Source organism: Sabethes cyaneus, chromosome 2 (genome assembly GCF_943734655.1).
Source record: "Sabethes cyaneus chromosome 2, idSabCyanKW18_F2, whole genome shotgun sequence".
NCBI lineage: Eukaryota > Metazoa > Arthropoda > Insecta > Diptera > Culicidae > Sabethes > Sabethes cyaneus.
Window position 1 is genome coordinate 96,830,908 of NC_071354.1, and position 20,161 is coordinate 96,851,068.

The 20,161-nt window shown below is 39.7% G+C and overlaps 1 protein-coding gene across 3 annotated transcripts in view; it reads left to right on the forward strand.

The window, feature by feature from the left end:
- The first annotated feature begins 3,524 nt into the window (after positions 1-3,524).
- Positions 3,525-20,161, forward strand: part of LOC128738378 (oxysterol-binding protein 1) — a 52,082-nt gene continuing 35,445 nt past the window's right edge. For 2 of the 3 annotated variants that reach the window (XM_053833455.1, XM_053833456.1), the window contains exons 1-2: positions 3,525-3,953; positions 15,895-15,984. In XM_053833455.1, the coding sequence (XP_053689430.1) occupies positions 3,772-3,953; positions 15,895-15,984 (272 nt within the window). In that variant the 5' untranslated portion in view covers positions 3,525-3,771. The remainder of the gene's footprint in view (positions 3,954-15,894; positions 15,985-20,161) is intronic. The other variant, XM_053833457.1, reaches the window with a different exon arrangement.

The window sequence follows — 20,161 nt, forward strand, 5'->3', positions numbered from 1 at the left end:
CCAACGCTCTTACGCTTCCGCAGCTTGCACCGCGCTTTTAGACGGTTTCTGTTTCCACGGCCTGACGCAAATTAATCCAGTGTTAAACAGGAATAATCGCTTATCCAATTCAATTCTACTATGTGTATTTTATTCAATGACAGATACGTATTTCGCCTACGACTTGCAGGCTTCCTCAGTGTCTGTTTTCGAGTTCGAAAACAGACACTGAGGAAGCCTGCAAGTCGTAGGCGAAATACGTATCTGTCATTGAATAAAATACACATAGTAGAATTGAATTGGATAAGTTTTCTTATTTTTTATTTTTAGGTTTCGTATTCTACTAAGACGCTCCAAAAACTTCAGTCAATAATCGCTTGTTAGATCTGATACTTGCCAATGATCCAGCCATACAACGTGGTTACCGAGGCGGCCGGCCGAGCCTTTTATCACACTTGATGCCGGTCATCCCGGTCTTGATGTTATATCCAGTTTGCCAATCCCTGTCGTGTTTGAAGAGTTTATCGACAGCAACAATTTAGATTTTCATAGAACTGATTTTAATGGCTTAGCCACAGCAATTGCGCAGGTCGACTGGCAATCTTTGTTACTATATCCTGATGTTGACAGTTGACACGGCATTCGAACTTTGAACAGTTTGATCACCGATTTCGTTCCAATACGCCGACCCGCTCGCAAGCCTCCATGGGGAAACGCGTATCTGAGTCGATTAACACGTGCAAGATCCTCTGCTCTGCGCGCATTTCAAAGATCACGCTGCCAAGCCACCAAGCGAAACTCTAACCGTGCCTGTAGTGATTTTCGAGCGTACAACCGTTTTTTGTATAAACAGTATACACTACGAATGCAAGGATGCCTCCGCAGAAATCCGAAGAAATTTTGGTCCTTTGTCAACTCTAAGAAAAACAAAGACGGCCTACCTGTTAATCTGTTTCTGGACGATCGTAAAGCCAACGTTGCTCGTGATAAATGCAACCTCTTTGCTACTCACTTCAAACAGACTTTTAATCTTGTTTAAAATTGCTTCCTCAGAACAAATTGCTTCTGCTGTTAGAAACGCACCTAACGAAGCCATCAACCTCAACGTCTTTCGTGTAACGGAGGAGATTGTGAAAACTGCCATCGGAAAATTAAAATATTCGTTAGTGGCCGGACCCGACGGTATTCCATCTTGCATCCTGAAAAAGGGTTCTACTATTCTCGCTAAACCTCTCTCACTATTGTTAAATGCATCAATCCAACAGTGTCAGTTCCTTACTCTATAGAAAGAATCAGTAATGTTCCCTGTACACAAGACGGGTGATAAGCGCAACGTTCAAAACTATCGAGGGATTACATTGTTATGCTCAAGTTCAAAAGTGCTCGAAATAATCTTGAACGACGCTTTATTCGCTAGCTATCAACACTACATTTCCTCAGACCAGCATGGTTTTTTGCGTTCAGTCTCCACGAATCTCGTCGATTTCGTCTCGTTCTGCCTGCGCAACATGAATGAAGGGATGCAAATTGATGCAGTGTAGACGGATCTGAAAGCTGCGTTTGATCGGGTGCATCACGGCATCCTCCTTGCTAGGCTGGAGAAGCTGGGAGTTTCCGCACCGTTCTGCAAGTGGCAACATTCGTACCTAACACACCGTAGGCTGTGAAGATCAGATCAGAGTTTTCCGACTCGTTCTACAACATCTCTGGCGTACCACCGGGGAGCAACCTTGGACCCTTACTCTTTTCTCTTTTTATAAACAAACTACCAGCTCTTCTGCCACCAGGCTGTCGATCTTGATCGGATGCCGACGATGTAAAAATTAAAGTAATTAAAATGGACTCCGACTGCATTGAACTGGAGCACCTTGTGGACAAATTTGAAGATGCTCAAATTACATGCTTACTATCAGCATTTCAAGGTGCTGTGCCATCTCCTTTCACCGTAAAAATAAGCCTATGGCTTTTAGCTACAACATGACAGGAAATTTGTTTAACTTTCCGTATACACTACAACGACATTATCTCCAGAGCCAATAAGCAACTTGGATTTTTTTAAATTGCCAAGGAGTTCCGTGACCCGTACTGTTTTCGATCTTTGTACTATGCACTTTTTTTGTTCTTTTTTTTATTAGAGTGGTTTTAACCCAGAGGGCCATTCACCACCTACTATGCACTTGTAAGGTCTGTTTTGGAATTCGGATCAGTGATCTTGTGTTTGGATCGCTAGAATCGAAGCAGTCCGGAAAAAATATCTATAGTATCTATAGTAACCTTCCATCATATGAGGAATGGTGCCGTTTACTTAACTCAGAGACTCGTGAAAGAACACGTGCCAACGCTCAAGCCACGTTCCTGGCTAGATTGCTATTAGGAGATATTGACAGCCCTGCTCTTCTAAGTCAACTGAATCTGTATGCTCCTGAACGAGCCCTCAGAACTAGATATTTCCTGCATCTGCAGGGACAGAATGCAAACTACGGACTGTACGACCCTATTCGAATCCTAATGCGTAACCCGTCGGGTACGGGACGCGCCCGGGTACCCGACCATCTTTAGTGTACCCGGCGAGTACGGGTACGGGTGCGGGTTTCGGGAAAATTTTCCGCTACCCGACCATCTCTATATATTATTTGGTGCGCAACCGACATCACTGGCACTGGCGCCCGAAAAATAGCCAGTTTACCCTAAAGCAATGTTAATTCGGGTAACGAACCTTAATATTGGCTGTGCCTAATAATGGCAGTTTAAGTAAATTTAAGCAGTTTAATGCAATTTATTGAATATTTTTGTGGTTTTGTATTGTATTATAGATTGTATAATATTTTTCTGTTGAATAAATGAAAATACGGCAATATAAATATACAGTTTCGGTGGAAGCGGAATGAAAATAGATGTTTGTTACGCTGAAATCCTACTGTGTTACCTGACTCACTGCGCATAGCGTTGTATTCGCGGTATCGTGTTGGTTCGAAAGGTTTCGAAAAATATCGCCCTTGTATCGAAAATATCGTTGATTTTGATCACTAAAAATAACGTACTTAAACGTTATATTGCAAGTGCTAGTAGTACGCAATAATTGTATTGTGAAACTGAATTGTTATTTATGCAACTTTTTACAAGTTAAATGCAACAACAAAAGCACAACTTATAAAAAATCGGTTGTTATCGATATTAGCTGCATATGCGTTTTAAACGAATAAAACGCATGGTGACTTTTTTTTTCAATAACACGCATATTCGCAGCGAGTCAGGTAAAACAGTAGCGTGCCATCCCATTGGGTAAAAGCTGGTCAGATTGAGTAACTATTACTTTTCGAATGTATATTTTGTAATATTGACTAAAAATAAATAAGCGTGTTCGAATAACATCGCGTCTCATCGCATGACTGTCAAATAGAAATTTATGACGAAGAAGAAAACAAGAGAGTACACAAAAACAACACTGACATTCTGCTTCCAAAGAGGACAGAAACGAAAAGCACCTGTCAATAATTTTTCTGTTCGCATTTATTCATTTTTCAATGCGAAAAAATGGTGGACGTGGCTGGTGACTGAAGTGTATTTTTAAAATTTTGTTGGTAAATTTTTGACTGATTTGGATTGCATCTTATCAACTTACGTCGGGAAAGAGGTGGCGAGTGTGTTTTCTTTGAAAATTGTGGCCTAACTGTTGCAAATTGTGAATAATCTTGTCATTTCTCAGCCAGGTAAATAGTAAAAAGTTATTGGTGTAAAAGTGACAAAGTTGCAAGGTATTCAACTTATCCAAAACGTATAAAGTGGCTCGAAATGACAGAAGTAGTGCTCGCCAATAAAGGTAGTTTGTCTACGGCCAATTCTACAGCTGCTAACGCAGTAGCATCACAACCAGATCCTGACATGAAAGGATGGCTGCTAAAGTGGACAAATTACTTGAAAGGTTATCAAAAACGGTGGTTTGTTCTATCCAAGGGAGTGCTATCTTATTACAGGTAAGATGTTTTTTTCAATCTGCATCCGACTAAATTTTCGCAAATATTCTCTAGTGTATTCATCTAGATTTCATTTTCATTCATATTACTACTATCTTGTCGAGTATGGTTAAATAAACCATTGCCCTTCTTACCCACACATAAAAACATTTTCGAATCCATTATCAGCTCACTTGTTTAGCCTGTTTTCCTTTAGTATCACAAGACAAGAATCATTTCCTATGGGTTTTTGAGCAGAAACGCCAGCACACGAACACTCATTTTTTTATAGAAACAAGCGACTGGGAATGACTCTGTGAAATATGTATGCTATTTGAATAAAAAACGATAAAGGTCTGTACAAAGCAAAGTTTTAATTTTATCAGAACATATGTTTAAAATTGTTTGACGAAAGGAATTATAACTGGTATTTTTTGTAAAATAAATTTGTATTTGAAAACAGTAATAACATAAAAATAAAATAGAATAGCAATTCCGTCTATTTATATTTGAAATCAAAAAAAAACTTTCTTTTGAATGTGCGCAATGAATCCTGTAGATAAAAGACAGGTATCCAAATCACCGGTGATAACACTGGGGTCGATGTCATAGTGCGTGCAAAAACTGTGCTTTGGTGAAGGTGTCAAAGCACTGTCCATACAGTTTTGATGTGCGATTCAGTACATCTACTATGACAGGTTTGAACGTTTTAGCAATGTGATCGATGAGACAACTGTGCCGGAAGAGCGCTAGAATGCATCCGACATAAGGCGATTATTTCATCATCTAATCATAATATAACACAGAATTGATCAAATACATGATTCAGTTCTGGTGTTGCACAAAAAGCATATATAGATACACAAATAAAGAAAATCAATTTTTTAGCATGAGTATCATACGGGTATATTCTTGGCATTTTGTATATTGGTGAAAAAGCGCTACGACACATGACACCCCAAGTCTGAGGTAAAGAACTAGAGCAAGGACACATTCTCGACCTGGTCGATTAGATTGTAATGCAATAACACTACCTCGTAAAAACAATCGAATAGCAACGTTTTCACATGCAACTTTTGATTTTCGAAGTGTAACTGCGCTCTGTCCCTATACTAAAAAGGAAGAAAATTGAAGAAGAATTTCTAGTTTTACATTAAATCGGATGTTTTATTCCCTGACACACACCCCTATCCCGAAAGTTGAATAACGCTCATTAGCCACGATGATATAACAACCAAAGCATTGCCCAGAAATTGAAATTCACGATTATTCGTAGAAAAAATATTTCATGCTACTGAATGTCAGTACGGCTCTCGAAATTCAATTGTTTCATATTTGCCTTCTTATCAATTCCCATCGTTATTTCTTCCGCCAGGTGTGTTCACTTATGGGATGCCGAGAGATTATAGTAACGATAGACTGGAATGATTTTGTATTATAGAGAAACCAAGTGTGTCTGATAGACATTATAATAACGTTATAACGAATTTAGTTTATGATGCCTTATTTTCAGTGCAGAATTTGATTTTTTGGCTCTATACTTTTAAATTATTCAAACCCGTGATGCCATTGACTAATATCAGGTATCTCTATATTTCTATGATGAGCTGTAATCAAGTGTTCCCGTTCACTCTTATCTATCATAAGTAGCTAAATTTCAACATAGTTCAAACTCCGGAATAGTGCTTCTGGTGAGGCCATAAAGTATATGTGAATAACAATTTTGATTGTGGCGCCCTTCAAAGCATCGCTGGGATATTTTATAGACTTAAATAGAACTACAATAAACAATGCTAATCTCTTCGCCGTGGATGTCGTTAACCTTTGAAAATGGTGCTTCTGATCGATTAATCGTTTCTTATCGCCTAATGGGAAACGAACAGTCGACATTGAAAATTGATTAGCAAGCCGAAACCCACGTTTTTAGGAAAACCACAGATTGAAGCTCTATTTTAAAATCATCTGTAATCTGTAATGTTGGATAGTTTGCAGGTAATGCAAACGTTGCGGTAAATCTGTTATTACTCGCAATGACCCAATAAATTATTTTCTATTAGATATCGTTAAATCACGGGTATATATCGATAAACGCAATAGTAAGGGTTTGCTTCCAATGTTTTTGCTTTAAAGTACAAGTTAAAAGTGTTTTGGTATAGTTTCACACATTTCAGACACTTTTTGCCACTTTTCGTAATGGTTGATTTGTCAACCAATTCTAATTTTTCAAAATACCAGTTTTGGATGCTTCTTGCATTTAAAAAACACGCAATAATTATTAAACTTCCTACTGGTGCAGATAAAATGTTAACAGCTCATTTGACTGAAGCTTAAAAAGTAACACATAAAAGCCATTTTAATTTCAGTATTCAGTAAGCAATCCATAAACAATATAAGTAACATGTTTCGACAAAACGAATTACTCTAAACATAGTATTACATCTTATAGATGCTTTAAAAACAACAAGTTTTGTATGTTCAATTTTAAGACATGACCTACATACATACAAATGAGAGAGCAATCAAAATTTTCGCGTCAATACGCTAATTACACTTGGCTTGGTAGTAAGTACACGCTTTCTATACAACATACAGCAGTATAGGTAATGCCGACCAAATTGTTGCCATCTTAAAGGACGATTGAATTCATTGATTCATCGTGTCTAACATGCTTTAACAGACTGGAGAGTGACCTCCTTTTAAGAGGGACCGCTGTAATTACTGATATAAAATATGTTTAGTACACCCCACAGTGATCTTATCTATAACATTACAATTTCTTTTTGTAATTCTCAATCTTTTTTAAGCTATCGTTACCCAAAAAGTTTTTAAATACGTAAAACAGCATTACAATCATTCAACGTGGATTCTATGAAGAACACGTCTTCGGACCTATTAGAATTAATTAACTTTTAAAGTTGATGTAAAGCATTTGATAGAATAGACGTTCTTTTGCTAATATATCAACTTAAACACAAAGATATGAAAGCTGAACTTTTCAAATAGCTCGAATTTTATTTGACAAACAAAACAGATAGTTAAATTCACAGGTCGCAATAGCCTGAAGTATTGATCTATGCCAAGCAATAACATATTATCTTCAAGAATACACTCAATCAATAACTTCAGCTGTGCTCTTGTATATCAGCCTGTTAAAAGATTTCAAATAACGGGTGACAACTAAAATTTTGGAATTTATTTCTCAAACTGTCAAAAAAACACAAAGATACTTGAAGAAGATCTGATTTACTGAAAACAAAGATATATTGTCCATTATTAAACAAATAGTGAACATTTAAAAACGGTCCGTAATCGGATGTTCGGCGAAGCTTTTTTTGTAAAACTTGCTAACGCATCTCTTGATTCTACCAATCAACGGTTTGCAATTCGTGGTTCTCCGGTTACTTTTGTACACCAAGGAGCTCAAAATCCCGAAGAAATCTTTGATTGGACGACACTGAGGCAGGTTATGGTTTTTGGGTACAAATGGGATCATTTATTCAAAAATAAAGGTTTTTTGGCGTAATGCGGTGACGCTTTATCCGGCCAATACATGTATTGTCCATCCGTATTATGTTTTTGTAGAAAGGGGATCAAAACTTTCTTCAAACATTCGTCTGGTGCACATCATAATTGATAACAAACCAAAGGACTTGAATCATGACTTAGAAATACCTCTCTCGGAAATGGCAATGTACTGCAAGCCAAGCAGCTCAAGCTTATGTTTAAACTTGTATTTTATGTTCGGAGATACAGTAAAACTATCCATGGAATAGTATCGATCATTTCCGGGAATGTGCGTGTTCGAAAGAGTGAAGTAACTTTCGTCGTCCAAAACAAAACATTTTCTGGAATATTGTTTTATCAACCCGCGGGCTTGGGATTTCAGGGTCGAAATCTGTTTCTCAGTGTATTCCGGGGCTCTTATTTTCTTTCGGCACTTTATTCTGACTCTTTGCCATGTTTTGCAGATGTACTGGAGGGAACAGTTAAACTTTTTTACGACATCCCATTGGCTCACGGAATCCTTGTTATTGAAGGCACGCGCACGAGAAAGAGAATGAAGTTCTTCTGCGTCCATAATTTTGACTGGTCTTCCACTACATTACTTGCGAGTAGTTGTCGGGGATCTTAGGATATGGCAAATAGTCATTTTCGCAACATTTTCGCTTTTAAAATATTGTGCCGTATACTTTTTGCCGAGATCTTTGTGCAATTCGTAGAAGTGTACAACGCGCTCACGAAATGCTTCTAGTTTTGACGCCATTTTGAGCAAAACTTGGCAACTCTTTGAGCTTGTTTGTTGTTGTGCATAGAGGCCTCGAAAAAAATCCAGAATTTTAGTCGTCACCAGTTAATTAGGGCAACTCTCGATATTAAGCTTCTATTCACTGACCATTACAATGTTGTTGTCAATAGCATCGTAATACTAATTCGGAAATTGTCGTCTATCAGTTGGCTGCAAAGTCTATCAAACAAAAAAACTGAAGATCAAATTTCGTCGGAATGTAGTGCCAAGTCGGAACGTAGGACGTAACATCCATTTTTTGATAACGAAGCTGTTTGTGTCCTTCTTTGGGTTTGAAGATTGTATTTTTCTGCTAACATTTTTTTATTTTACCGTTGGCAAAAATAATATACGGATGTTCGGATTTTCCACGTTCTTGTATCCATGGATTTCCTCATAGTTAACGGAAACCACCGAAAATTTCTAACAGTTACAAAACTTATCCGAAGGGATATTTTTAAAGAACCCTCCAAGAATAGTCCTAAACAGCTTTCGTTCAAATACGGCAGTCACGTTTATCTTTTGTAAGGAAATTTACAGTCTTAAGTCCATAAAACACTACCGTTCTGATTAGCGTTATGTACATCGTTAGCTTTATGCGGCAGCGTATGCTCCTTGCGGTGGGAAAAGTAGTCCCTACTTCCAGCTTGAATGCGTCGTGCAATCTGCTTACCCGTATTATCGCCGGTGGTGAACAGAGAACCCAAAAATATGAATCTACCACTTCGAGTTAATCGCCGGCTACAGCAGTGGCGACTCGTGGGGGTTTAGCTTACCTGTTCAACCAGCGAAAAATACAAATTAATACGCAACTTTTTTTATTATCGCATTTCTATATTTTAATCATGAAACAAACATTAGGGGTTTTCACCGTAGCGCTTGCCATGTTGCGTAAACGGTGTATTTCGTGTATATACTGCCGCAATTCGCATTGTAGTTCCAGTTTCTATGGAGATGGAACCGTTATGCGAGTAGCGGCAGCATAAGTATGCAATACTCCGTATTCGCAACATAGCAAGCGCTACGTGAATATCCCTATTTATTTAAATAGCAACGGAATATGACGGTTTACTTTACCAGCAAACTGGTCTCTGAATTTTAATTACAAACCGAAAACTTTTGGTTCAATTTATCTATTGAACGAAATTCAAGAATTACCACCTTACTGCGATGCGCGCACATCACACGCACCACAAGCAATATGCGTAAGTTGTTCAATGCTAAAAATGAACGAGTTAATGAGAAAATTTTGCGAATAATGCATGCCAAATCGCCAACCGCGCTCTATTTTCAAATCCCCTTCGTACCAACACATTATTCCTGGTGCTAATATCTAAAGTAACGTTCAAACGTCGTGTTGAACGTTTTGTTCATTAGCTTCTTAACTAAATAAAATATGGAATCAAAGCGCGTGCCAAAGGGATATGTGGTTGTTCAATGCTGAAGATGAACGAGACAATAAAGCGCCCGCGCTTTCGAGTAAAAGCTGTGTCACATTCTCTTTTTATCTCCTTCGTACCAACACATTGTTCCTGGTACTAATTCAGTATCAAGAATCAATACCAGAGGAATAATGCGTTGGTATGCTTGTGCATTGAGATCTCGAAAGAAACGTTCAAATGTCATGTTGAACTGTTTGCTCATCAGCTTCGTAACTAAACTAAATTCGTATTGCATTGCACATGCGTCGGTGCCTGTCCTATGAACAGGTTGAACATGCGGACGAGTCGCCACTGGGCTACAGTCACTGTCCATGGGAGACGAACATTGTTTTTTCTTGAGCCTCTTCCATATATTTGGTTTTTGACGCATTAATTTGTAATCCAATCCTCCTAGTCTCCATTTTTAATCTGGTGTAGATAGCCTCTGCAGTCCCAAAGTTTCTAGTTGTAATATCAAGGTCGTTTGCGAAGGTTAGGAGTTGGCTGCATTTGCCCAAAATCGTTCCTCTCGTTTCAATGCCCGCTCACCGGATCATATGTTCAATAACAACGTTAAATAACGTACATGACAGTCCATCCTCTTGCCGTAACCTTCTGCGTGCTTCGAAAAGATTCGAGAGTATTCCCGAAACACGCACCACGCACGTATTGCTTTGATGAATTGCCTTAGTTTGTTCGGAAATCGGAACCCATTATCATTATCTGCCGCCCTGAAATCCACGAAAATATCATGCCTACTCACGTTGTACTTCCGCCATTTCTGGATGATTTGTCAGAGTATGAAAATTTGAACCTCCCACCGCCATGGTTTCCATTGTTTATAAATATATAATGCAGAAAATGTTTGGTATGGGAGGTCCACGGTTTCCCTCGCTTTGATTTCACAAGCAGTTGAATAGAATTAGGTATCATATCTGGTTGCCAGGGATGATTCCTCCTCAGAGGAAAAAAGAGAAGAGAAAAATTCAATCTGTGCTCAGTCTTCAACACGATTTATTCTTCGCCGTTTCATTTTGACTTTTCTCTTTCTTGCTGAACGCAGTTGTATGAACAACCGCACATTGAGGAGCAACAGAATGTTAATACACTTTGAATACGTTGATGCGATGCGCTGACGTATGACAACTACGGGTAGTTCTAACATGGGTAGTGCGTTGAGAAAAACGACGATTGTAAATAGCGGTCATTGCCATCAGCAAAATATTAACCCATTAATGCAGTTGAATCATGATTCTTACATTTAGTATATTCAGTTGAGTTTGGCTGCCCGTGAACGCAACTGCATCATATGGTTAGGCACGTCACAACGGCAATAGTGTGAAAAATGTTATTTATATTAGGCAACATTGGAATTCCCATGCACTTGCTTCTTGACGCGCACCTACAGGAAGGAAAGTCCCATTATAAACCATGGTAATTCTCTGCTAAATTTCAAAATTTAACGACTTTTGATTGCCTTGGCGCCTCTGAGTCTATAGTTGCTGTACGCGCACCGGTTGTTGCGTTTTCACGCTTACTTCTGTAGCTACCGAGAGCGAAATCGAAAGTTTCTCATTTAAAGAGCGTAATAAATTTTTCTCTTTATGTTTAGTCTGTTTCTCCTTGTGTAGATTTATTTCTCATTTCTGACAGTAGTTCTGCTCATTGTGTTGAAAAAAAAGTTGCACTTTTTGCACAATGAGTGAGAAAATAACAAGCCTGCTGGTTGCTGTCGATTCCTTGGAATTATCTTTGCTCCAAATGAAGTATAAAATAGCAAATGAAAAGCTAAAATATTTGTTTTATCATTTCCGAATGAGCCAGAACTTTGCATCTCTTTCGAAGAAGTTGTCATTTTATGATATTTCTTCATATAAAAACTGTACTGAAAAAAGTGAATCGCAAAAATGGCTGCTTAAATTTAATTGCTGGTCGGATTGCCTTAAAACTTTTGGCGAATAGACTATAAAAAGTTTCAGGGAATAAACCACAACATTCTACATTTTTGCCTTATTAGATATCCTCTCCCTAACCGAAAACCCGCACCTTGCCTTCAGACCACAGGTTTTGGGCAATGGTGGAATCACCGACTTGTTTTGATGCTTTTACTTGCTGTTTCTTAAAAGTCAACTTGTTCTCCAACACCTGTTTCACGAAGTCAAGTCTTTATGATAATCCCAAAATTCGCACTCGGGCGAAGATCCGGCGAGTTCGGTAAATTGATATCTTTTGAAACAAAAACAACATTGTTATAGACTAATCTCAAGTTTTCAGTCTTGACCTTGAAATGCGGTCATACATAAATATAAATATTTTTTGAAACGATGGTTCTACAATTGAAAAAGGGACGGTAGGGAAAGAAATGAAAATTTTTGGTGAAGGTGGGGAAGAGCGGAAAGGAAGGGGGGGGGGGTATTGGTAGCTATGCTTGACAAGTAGTCATTTTGACTCCTACCTTTTGTCCAATACTGGAAGATGCATGAGTCGAACCAAGCTGTAATCTGAGATTACAACCGGATTCGAACCCACAACACCCGCCAGGGCATGTGGTTCGCTGGTACTTGTACAAGTAGCTACCAATACCCCCCCCCCCCCCTTCCTTTCCGCTCTTCCCCACCTTCACCAAAAATTTTCATTTCTTTCCCTACCGTCCCTTCATCAATTGTAGAACCATCGTTTCAAAAAATATTAACATTGTTATCTTTGCACCAGTGACTAGTCTAACCCGTCAGTAGTGGTACGATGTCAAATCCGACCAAACTAGTGTCTTGCCTTCGTGAGACCGTAGAAAGAACATCAGGCGCTTCTGGATTCACTCGTTTATCATGATGTACGGCTGGCTAATGTTGCCGCACCCACAGAACTTGCTGAATTTGTCCACCTTCTTCTTTCTTACCTTCTCAGGTACGGCCAGCCGTTATATGTCAACGTAAAACTATTGCTCTGACAACAACTTTGTATCCGCCTTGTTGAATGTGCGTCATGATGGCACCTTGAATTCGTCAACCACATGGTGGCGCGGATCTAGTTAGGTACCTTCCAAACGTTGAAGACGTGAAGGCCCGTACGTGTCATCGCTTTTTGAACAAACCAAATGGAACCATACCTACGCCTTCATCGACGTATTGCGAATCAAAAGTTTCGATCGCTGCCTGAACAGACTCAACACCTTTCTCTGTCATACCGCGGGACCGTCAAATGATGGATTCCTTGGTGTTTCCTGCAGCTTTGGCACACTCTTTTCGCTTCAATTTTGCTGTTTTGATTATTGCACCTCAATGAACCAGAATTTGAAAAGAGCATGCCAAGCTTGATTTTCTGTGTCATCTGTGAGATACAATCGAATTTTCCTCGACGGTGCACATTCATTTGCTAAGCCCTTCGCCTTTTATCTTGGAAACTACCTGTACAGCTCGCTCCTTATGAGGACCGTTGTCAATTACTTCGACTAGACTCGCTCAATCTACGCCGCGACATCTCCCATGCATTGACGGTCGCAAATATTTCAACCGTCCGCACACTAAAAAAAATTCATGTAACATTCACGTGAATTGTTGGTGACTCGCACTCATACTAACCAGTCTACGTGCGATCTCGGTAAATTTTATCAATTTTCGCATTAAGTAGTACATGAAGTTCACGTAAGTTGCTGTACAGAAGTTTACATGATTTTTCACGTGGAAGCGACGTGTCGATTTTTTTGAGTGCATCAACTGCTTAGACATCCTTCAATTGATCAACGTAAATGCTCCCTCCAGAACGTTAACATTACACTTTTAGCTAGGTACTGATGGTACTAATTATATATTCAATACTAGTTGGGCCCGAATCTTACGATCCGAAAAATATAAATGTTGAAAATTGCAGATTTGCCGGTGTTTGCGAAGATGTCGAGCAGTCGAGTCGAGTGGTTAAGTCGAGCGTTGAATCAAGCTGGTCAGTCGGGCAATCCAGTCGAGCAGTTAAATCGGGTAGCCTAGTCGAGCAGTCGGGTCGAGTAGTAAATCGAATACGAATGGCCGAGTAGTAATTCAGTCGAGCAGTCAAATCGAACAGTTTAGTCAAGCAGTCTAGTCGATGATGATGGTGGGCCCACCTCTTACCCCTGCGGAGGCTTGAGGTAGACGATTTATCTATATGATAATTATTATAAAAATAAACCAGGAATCGAGTAATTGAGTCGAGCAGTTCAGATAAGCAGTCCAGTCGAGGAGTCTAGGCGATCAGTCCAGTAGAGCAGTCTAGTCGACCGGTTGAGTAATCGAGCAGTTCAGCAGTCGACCAGTAAGGTGACTGAGAATAGAACCCATTGCAACGAAAGCATGACGTCCTGTCAGAGACCTGTTTTTAAATTACCGATAAGCCTCTTATAACATGCTGTCAGAGACCGGGTTTTGGTTACAGACAAGCCTTTTATTTATATATAGATGAAGATTATAGATTATTCTACAACATTATATTGGAAAAATTCTTTGTTTGATCGGTAAATTAATAAAATTACATTTAGAAAAAATTTGCGCACTGTTCAAAAAATAGTTATTGCAAGTTTTATTTTCAAACTGAAAGGTTGAATATCTCTATTTTTTTTTTAAATATTAAGGTCGCCGTATTTACCACCTGTAAAAATTTGGTGGCGGAAAATGAAAAATAAAACAATTACGATTTTCTCGTAAAATTCACAATTTTAAAAATCTTCTCCAAACGTCTACCAACAGAACAAATGAAAGTTTGTTCAAATACTTTGGTTTCTGAGAAAAAGGTACATGAAGCTTGAAAAGCAACAAGATCCAGCAGCTCCAATCAATATCATTACTATCGTAGCTACCGATTGAATCAAGTTTGGCTAACTGCTGTGTCTTTGTTCGTTATTTTATAGCTGATGCAACGCAATTAATAAATGAACTCTATCCTTCCAAACTAATCTGCCACGGCTATATTTTCGACAGCTTGCTGTATTTAACTACTTCCCGTGGTGGTATATGGAACGTTCGATGCACATAATGCACCTCAGATTGCTCCTCGCGTATACACAAGCACATGCCACCTATCGGCACTCCATGCATCATTACACTGTGCTGTAGCGTGATTTAGATTGATGGTTATTCATATGACTTGTTGTATGCTTGCGTTGTTTACCTATATTACTTTCTTTCTGCACGCGTAGCGAATAGACGTTCTATGAGTATACATTTCACCCTGGACAGCCATTAGCCGGAGTACTAACAGAGAGTGCATGCATGCTTTTTATCAAACTTCTAACGAAAGGCGTTACTCTGTTCGGGCACTGTTCACCTGATAATCGATTTCCTTCCCTGTTTATTTTGTTCTGATTTATACGTACAAACAAGTCAATCGAGATACTTCAGGTTTCTGTATTTTTACCCAAAACTTGTGTGTGATTTGCCAAGAGTCTTCATTTTAACATTTGCTCAGATTTTGTTTGTAACATCCTAGAACCGCTACTCTGCGTTGTTATATTAGTCTCACTGAGACATATTTAACTTCAATGTCTTTTTTTCTGATCATAAAATGATTCACTCATGTTAATCATAAATATTCCATTGTTGAAATGACAATATTTAGTGTAATAAATAGTAAATTCCCGTTACTAAGCGCAAAGCATGTTCATTGATAATCGCATAGTTTATCATACATTGCATGTATTTTATCTGTACATTTGTTGATTATAAGTAGTGTAAACAAGCACACATCACATCAATACTTGTAGATAACACAACATGAAACCGAATTGCTCTATTCTTACTTCATTGCAAATATAGAATCAAAATGTTATGCATGTAAAAGTGTGTTCATTGCGTTATTAAAATTGATTACTGTCTGAAATATGATGAATATACTGTACTATCCAATACCAACATAGTTGCTACTGCAAATATGATTAATATAAGCTGAAAATTGCATGCCTGAATACCAGACCTCCTTGTACATAAGCCAACGAGTCAGTCAGCTTAAAACAATAGATCAATTTAAAATTATAACTTTATCGTATTTGGTCACCAGTCCTACGAGTGTATGAGTGCGTGTGTTAGTGTCCCTGGCATCAATACGTTTAGTACTTATTTTTACTCCTAATTCTGCTGTTTACCTTTACATATTTAATACCCATGCTGTTCACCTTTTACGTTCCATTTTCCAATAGCTCTGTTCTTCATTTCATTTTCCATTTCTGTTTTCTCTGTACATGAATATCCAACACAACCAAATTGATTTGACTCTGGGGTTTGCTATTGAACAGGGCTGAACACGGAGCCGGATCGCAGGCAGGGGGCCGGAGTGCCGGGGGCAAATTATCTATCCGGCGACGCAGGAAAGGCCCCCGAGCAGAGTGAGTAGAGCCCCGAAATTTAAAACGAATTAGAAAGATGTCATGTTTCTTTGAATATCTTTTTCTTCCGTTTTTTTTTGTTTTTATTTTGTTTCATCTCTTCTTCCATTCAAAAAAAGTTCCACCAAGTATCCACTCTCATTTACAATAAGAACAAAAATTGCTCAATTAATATCATTGCTAAAACATGCCTATTTGATTATCGTTGTAGCTGCAAACGCTAAAAACTATCGAAATCTTATGATTTCTAGCTAGACTTTCTGCAAATCATTCTCATGTATTGCATCGAGTAAAAAAATTCGTAAAATGAATGCCTTGAACAAAATCGTATGCAACCCCCAGATTTACATCATTCAAAACTCAACTTATTTTTCATTTCTACTCCAGTATCTTAACAAACACTAACTATTTATTAGTTTACTTTAGTTTACTCTATAGTATGCCAAGCTATTACTGTAGTGCATTGCTGCATGTATTATTTCGCTTTCCCTATCGCTTTGCAACTAATGATGTGCTAATCTCGTTAATACGTAGGATAAATACATGATAGTTAATTACAAATTATTTTAGCTGTGTTCACGTGTTGTTGACGTTATTAGTCAAAGATACTGCAAAAGTATTTTCAAATGTTTAATATTCACAGTTTTAACAGTGGTGTTACAATGGATTGACAAATATAAAATTTTCATCTGGAAATCAAACAAACTCCTCGAAAATTTAATGAAAATTGCAGTTTTACAGCCTTCCCGCAGACATGAGCCTAGAATCATCCCTTTAATGTAAATTTTTGTGAACATTTCATGTAACTTCACCGGACATGAGGATAAAATTCTCACCGTCCTTTTTCAAAACGGTCTTTTCGCGCTTTGTTTCCCTAGGGTCGTAGAGTCAGTTAACTTATGGTCCACTTTTGCGACATTTGTGGCTGTTCGTGACCTTGGTGATACGCGTTGGTTTTTAAAGCAGGTCTGCAGCGCAAAACCACTCGTTCTAGATGATCAGTCGATGTGAAATAATACGATTTACAAAGTCGATCTTCAAAAAACTCAATCAAAGCGGCCACGAACTTAACAAATTTGGCCAAAACTTCAGAGGACCTTTGTGTGTCTCCTTAATGAACGGTTGAATACGGATTTTGCGGTCACTCTTACTTGTATTCTTACGAATGCATTGGCTTGCTCGTGACAAAAGCCTTGACTCTTCATTCACGGCTTGCCAAGTCAAAAAATTCCCAACCAAAATTTCGTTTTTTTCGGACATCACTTTTAAAAATTTTGTTTGAAAGAATAATTTGAAAAATCGTTGGTAAAACTATACCTGTGTGACCCGTGAACACCCTGTGTCTATCCTCTTAAATTACAGCAACTCCAATCCATACCTCATCGTGGTACCAGTCGATATAGTGATTCGGCTTTTAACGATGATTCCACTGATCAATGAACATGCTCGTTTCCTTAACCTAATGAGCGTGTGCGCTCCATGTTAGGAGCGGCTCACGACCACGTCTAACCCAGGGTGGTTGGCAAAACTAAGAAATACGTTATCTCGAATGTTAAAGTTAAGATGTCAACCATCCCAGTAAGGCAACCTACCAAAATCACTACTACTACGACAAAACAAGCAAAAACCGAACAGAATATTTGGCTACGAGCTAAGCAAGCTACGAGCGGAGAGAGGCGAAAGCCGACATTGAGCAAGCGCGGACCAGATCGGCTAAGACAGCTGCCCGTCAACGATATGCCGAACTGGAGAGGGCTGTTAAGCGTGCCTGTAGGCGGGACAAGAGAGCCTGGACTAACTCCCTAGCCGAACAAAGAGAAACCGCCGCCGCCAATGGTGATATCCATTTGTTGTACGATATTTCTCGCCGCCTTAGTGGTGCCAGGATGAATACAAAGATGCCGCTAAAGGACAGAGCTGGTCAGCTATTGACTGACCGTACTGACCAGCTTAAGCGATGGACTGAACGTTTTGAACAACTCTTCCGAGTTTCAAATGTCAGAGACCAACAAAACCAGCAGCGTATGACGCCTACAGTTCGTCGAATCAATCGCGTGAACTCAGAGGCGCCATCGCTGGATGAAATTGTAGCAGCCATCAAGAGAGTATGAAATCCAATAGAGCGCCAGGGATAGATCGTATTTCAGCCGAAATGCTCAACGCTGACCCATTTTTGTCAGCCCAGATGATGCATTCGCTTTTCAGCAATATTTGGGAAACCGCAACTTTTTCGGAGGACTGGATGCAGAGCATATTGGTCAAAGTCCCTAAGAAAGGAGACCTAACTGAATGCGGTAACTGGCGTGGCATCACGTTGCTCTGTATTACTCTCAAAGTACTCTGTAAGGTAATCCTCAACCGGATCCAGGAGAAGATCGACGCTACTCTCCGGCGGCAGCAAGCTGGATTCCGTGCTGGCCGATCATGTGTAGACCATATCACAACGCTCCGCATTATATTGGAGCAGATCAACAAATTCCAGGACTCTCTTCTGCTGGTGTTCGTTGACTTCGAAAAGGCGTTCGACCGACTCAATCACGAAAACAGCTGGGGCGCACTTAGGCGTAGAGGAGTTCCAGATAAGCTAGTCCATCTCATCGAGGCTCAGTACGAGGCGTTCTCGTGCAAGGTTTTGCACGACGGCGTCTTGTCCGACCCCATAAGGGTTACTGCTGGCGTGAGACAGGGCTGCATTTTATCACCGCTTCTATTTCTCATCGTTATGGATGAGATATTAGTTGGAGCAATTGACAGTAGACCAAATCGAGGATTGCCTTGGAATCCTCTAACGATGGAGCAGCTAAATGACCTCGACCTAGTCGACGACATTGTCTTGCTCGCACAACGCCGAAACGATATGCAGAGCAAGTTGGATTACCTCTCCGAGAGCTCCCAGGTAGCAGGTCTCACAGTCAATGTAGCGAAAACTAAGTCTATGGTAGTGAACACTGACAATTCCACCAGTAGCGGGACAACAAGCTGAGCAGGTAGACGCCTTTCAATATCTTGGTAGCCAACCAACGGCCGATGGTGGTACCAAGACTGATATAGCCACCCGGATCAGGAAGGCCAGGGGTGCCTTTGCAGGTCTGCGAAACATTTGGCGCTCAAACCAGATCACCCTACGTACGAAAACCTGAATCTTTAATTCAAACGTTAAATCCGTACTGCTGTATGCCTGCGAAACGTGGTGCGTCTCAGCGGAGACAACGCAAAAACTGCAGGTATTCATTAACCGGTGCCTGCGATACATCATTCGTGCCTGGTGGCCTGATACCTGGATATCCAATGAGGAACTCCATCGTCGGTGTCATCAACAGCCGATAGCCACAGAAACTCGTGAACGTAGGTGGAAGTGGATCGGACACACCTTGAGGAAAGGAGCGAACGATGTTTGCAGAAAAGCACTCGACTGGAATCCACAAGGACAGCGTAAAAGAGGCAGACCCAGATGCTCATGGCGACGGAGCTTAACCAACGACATCCGGGCTGTAGACGAGAACCTGTCCTGGCGACAGGTAAAAGCCATGGCGGGTAACCGTCAGCAGTGGAGATCTCTGATTTCATCGCTTTGTTCTGCCGGACCGGCGGACATGGACACATAAGTAAGTAAGTAAGTAAGTAAGCAACTAAATTAGGACCGTGAATAGAAACTTAGTACTTGGATCGCTTGCTTGGGTAAGTGGCGATCGGGTTTTAATTGAACAGCTTGAACATCGCGGAGGAGAGAAGGTTTGGAAGATTTGTATCAGAAAGTCCTAGTTCTACTAAAGCGGTGGCATCCAACGGACTGGAAATGGATTTTGTTGTGTTGAGCAGAATTCAAGAAAACTATCAAATGTATACCATACAAAGCCAACCACCTCGATTCAATATTAAGCAGTTAAACAACCTGTAATTTACTGATTTTTTGAGTTAGCCGCACAAAGTGCTTTTATAGCGGCCTGGCTATCAGAACAGAAGTAGATAATTTTACCTATCAGTTCTTTCTGAAGTGCAAACTAAGCTCCGCATATAATTTCAAAGATTTCAGCTAAAAAATCGTGCAGTAACTACCCAACGAAAAGGATTCCTTCGATTCCAGCTCAAGGCAGTGAACACCAGCACTCGCACGACCTTCGTACAAGGAACCGGCGATATATCAGATTGCCTAGTCGGAAATGCTCCTTTCCATGTA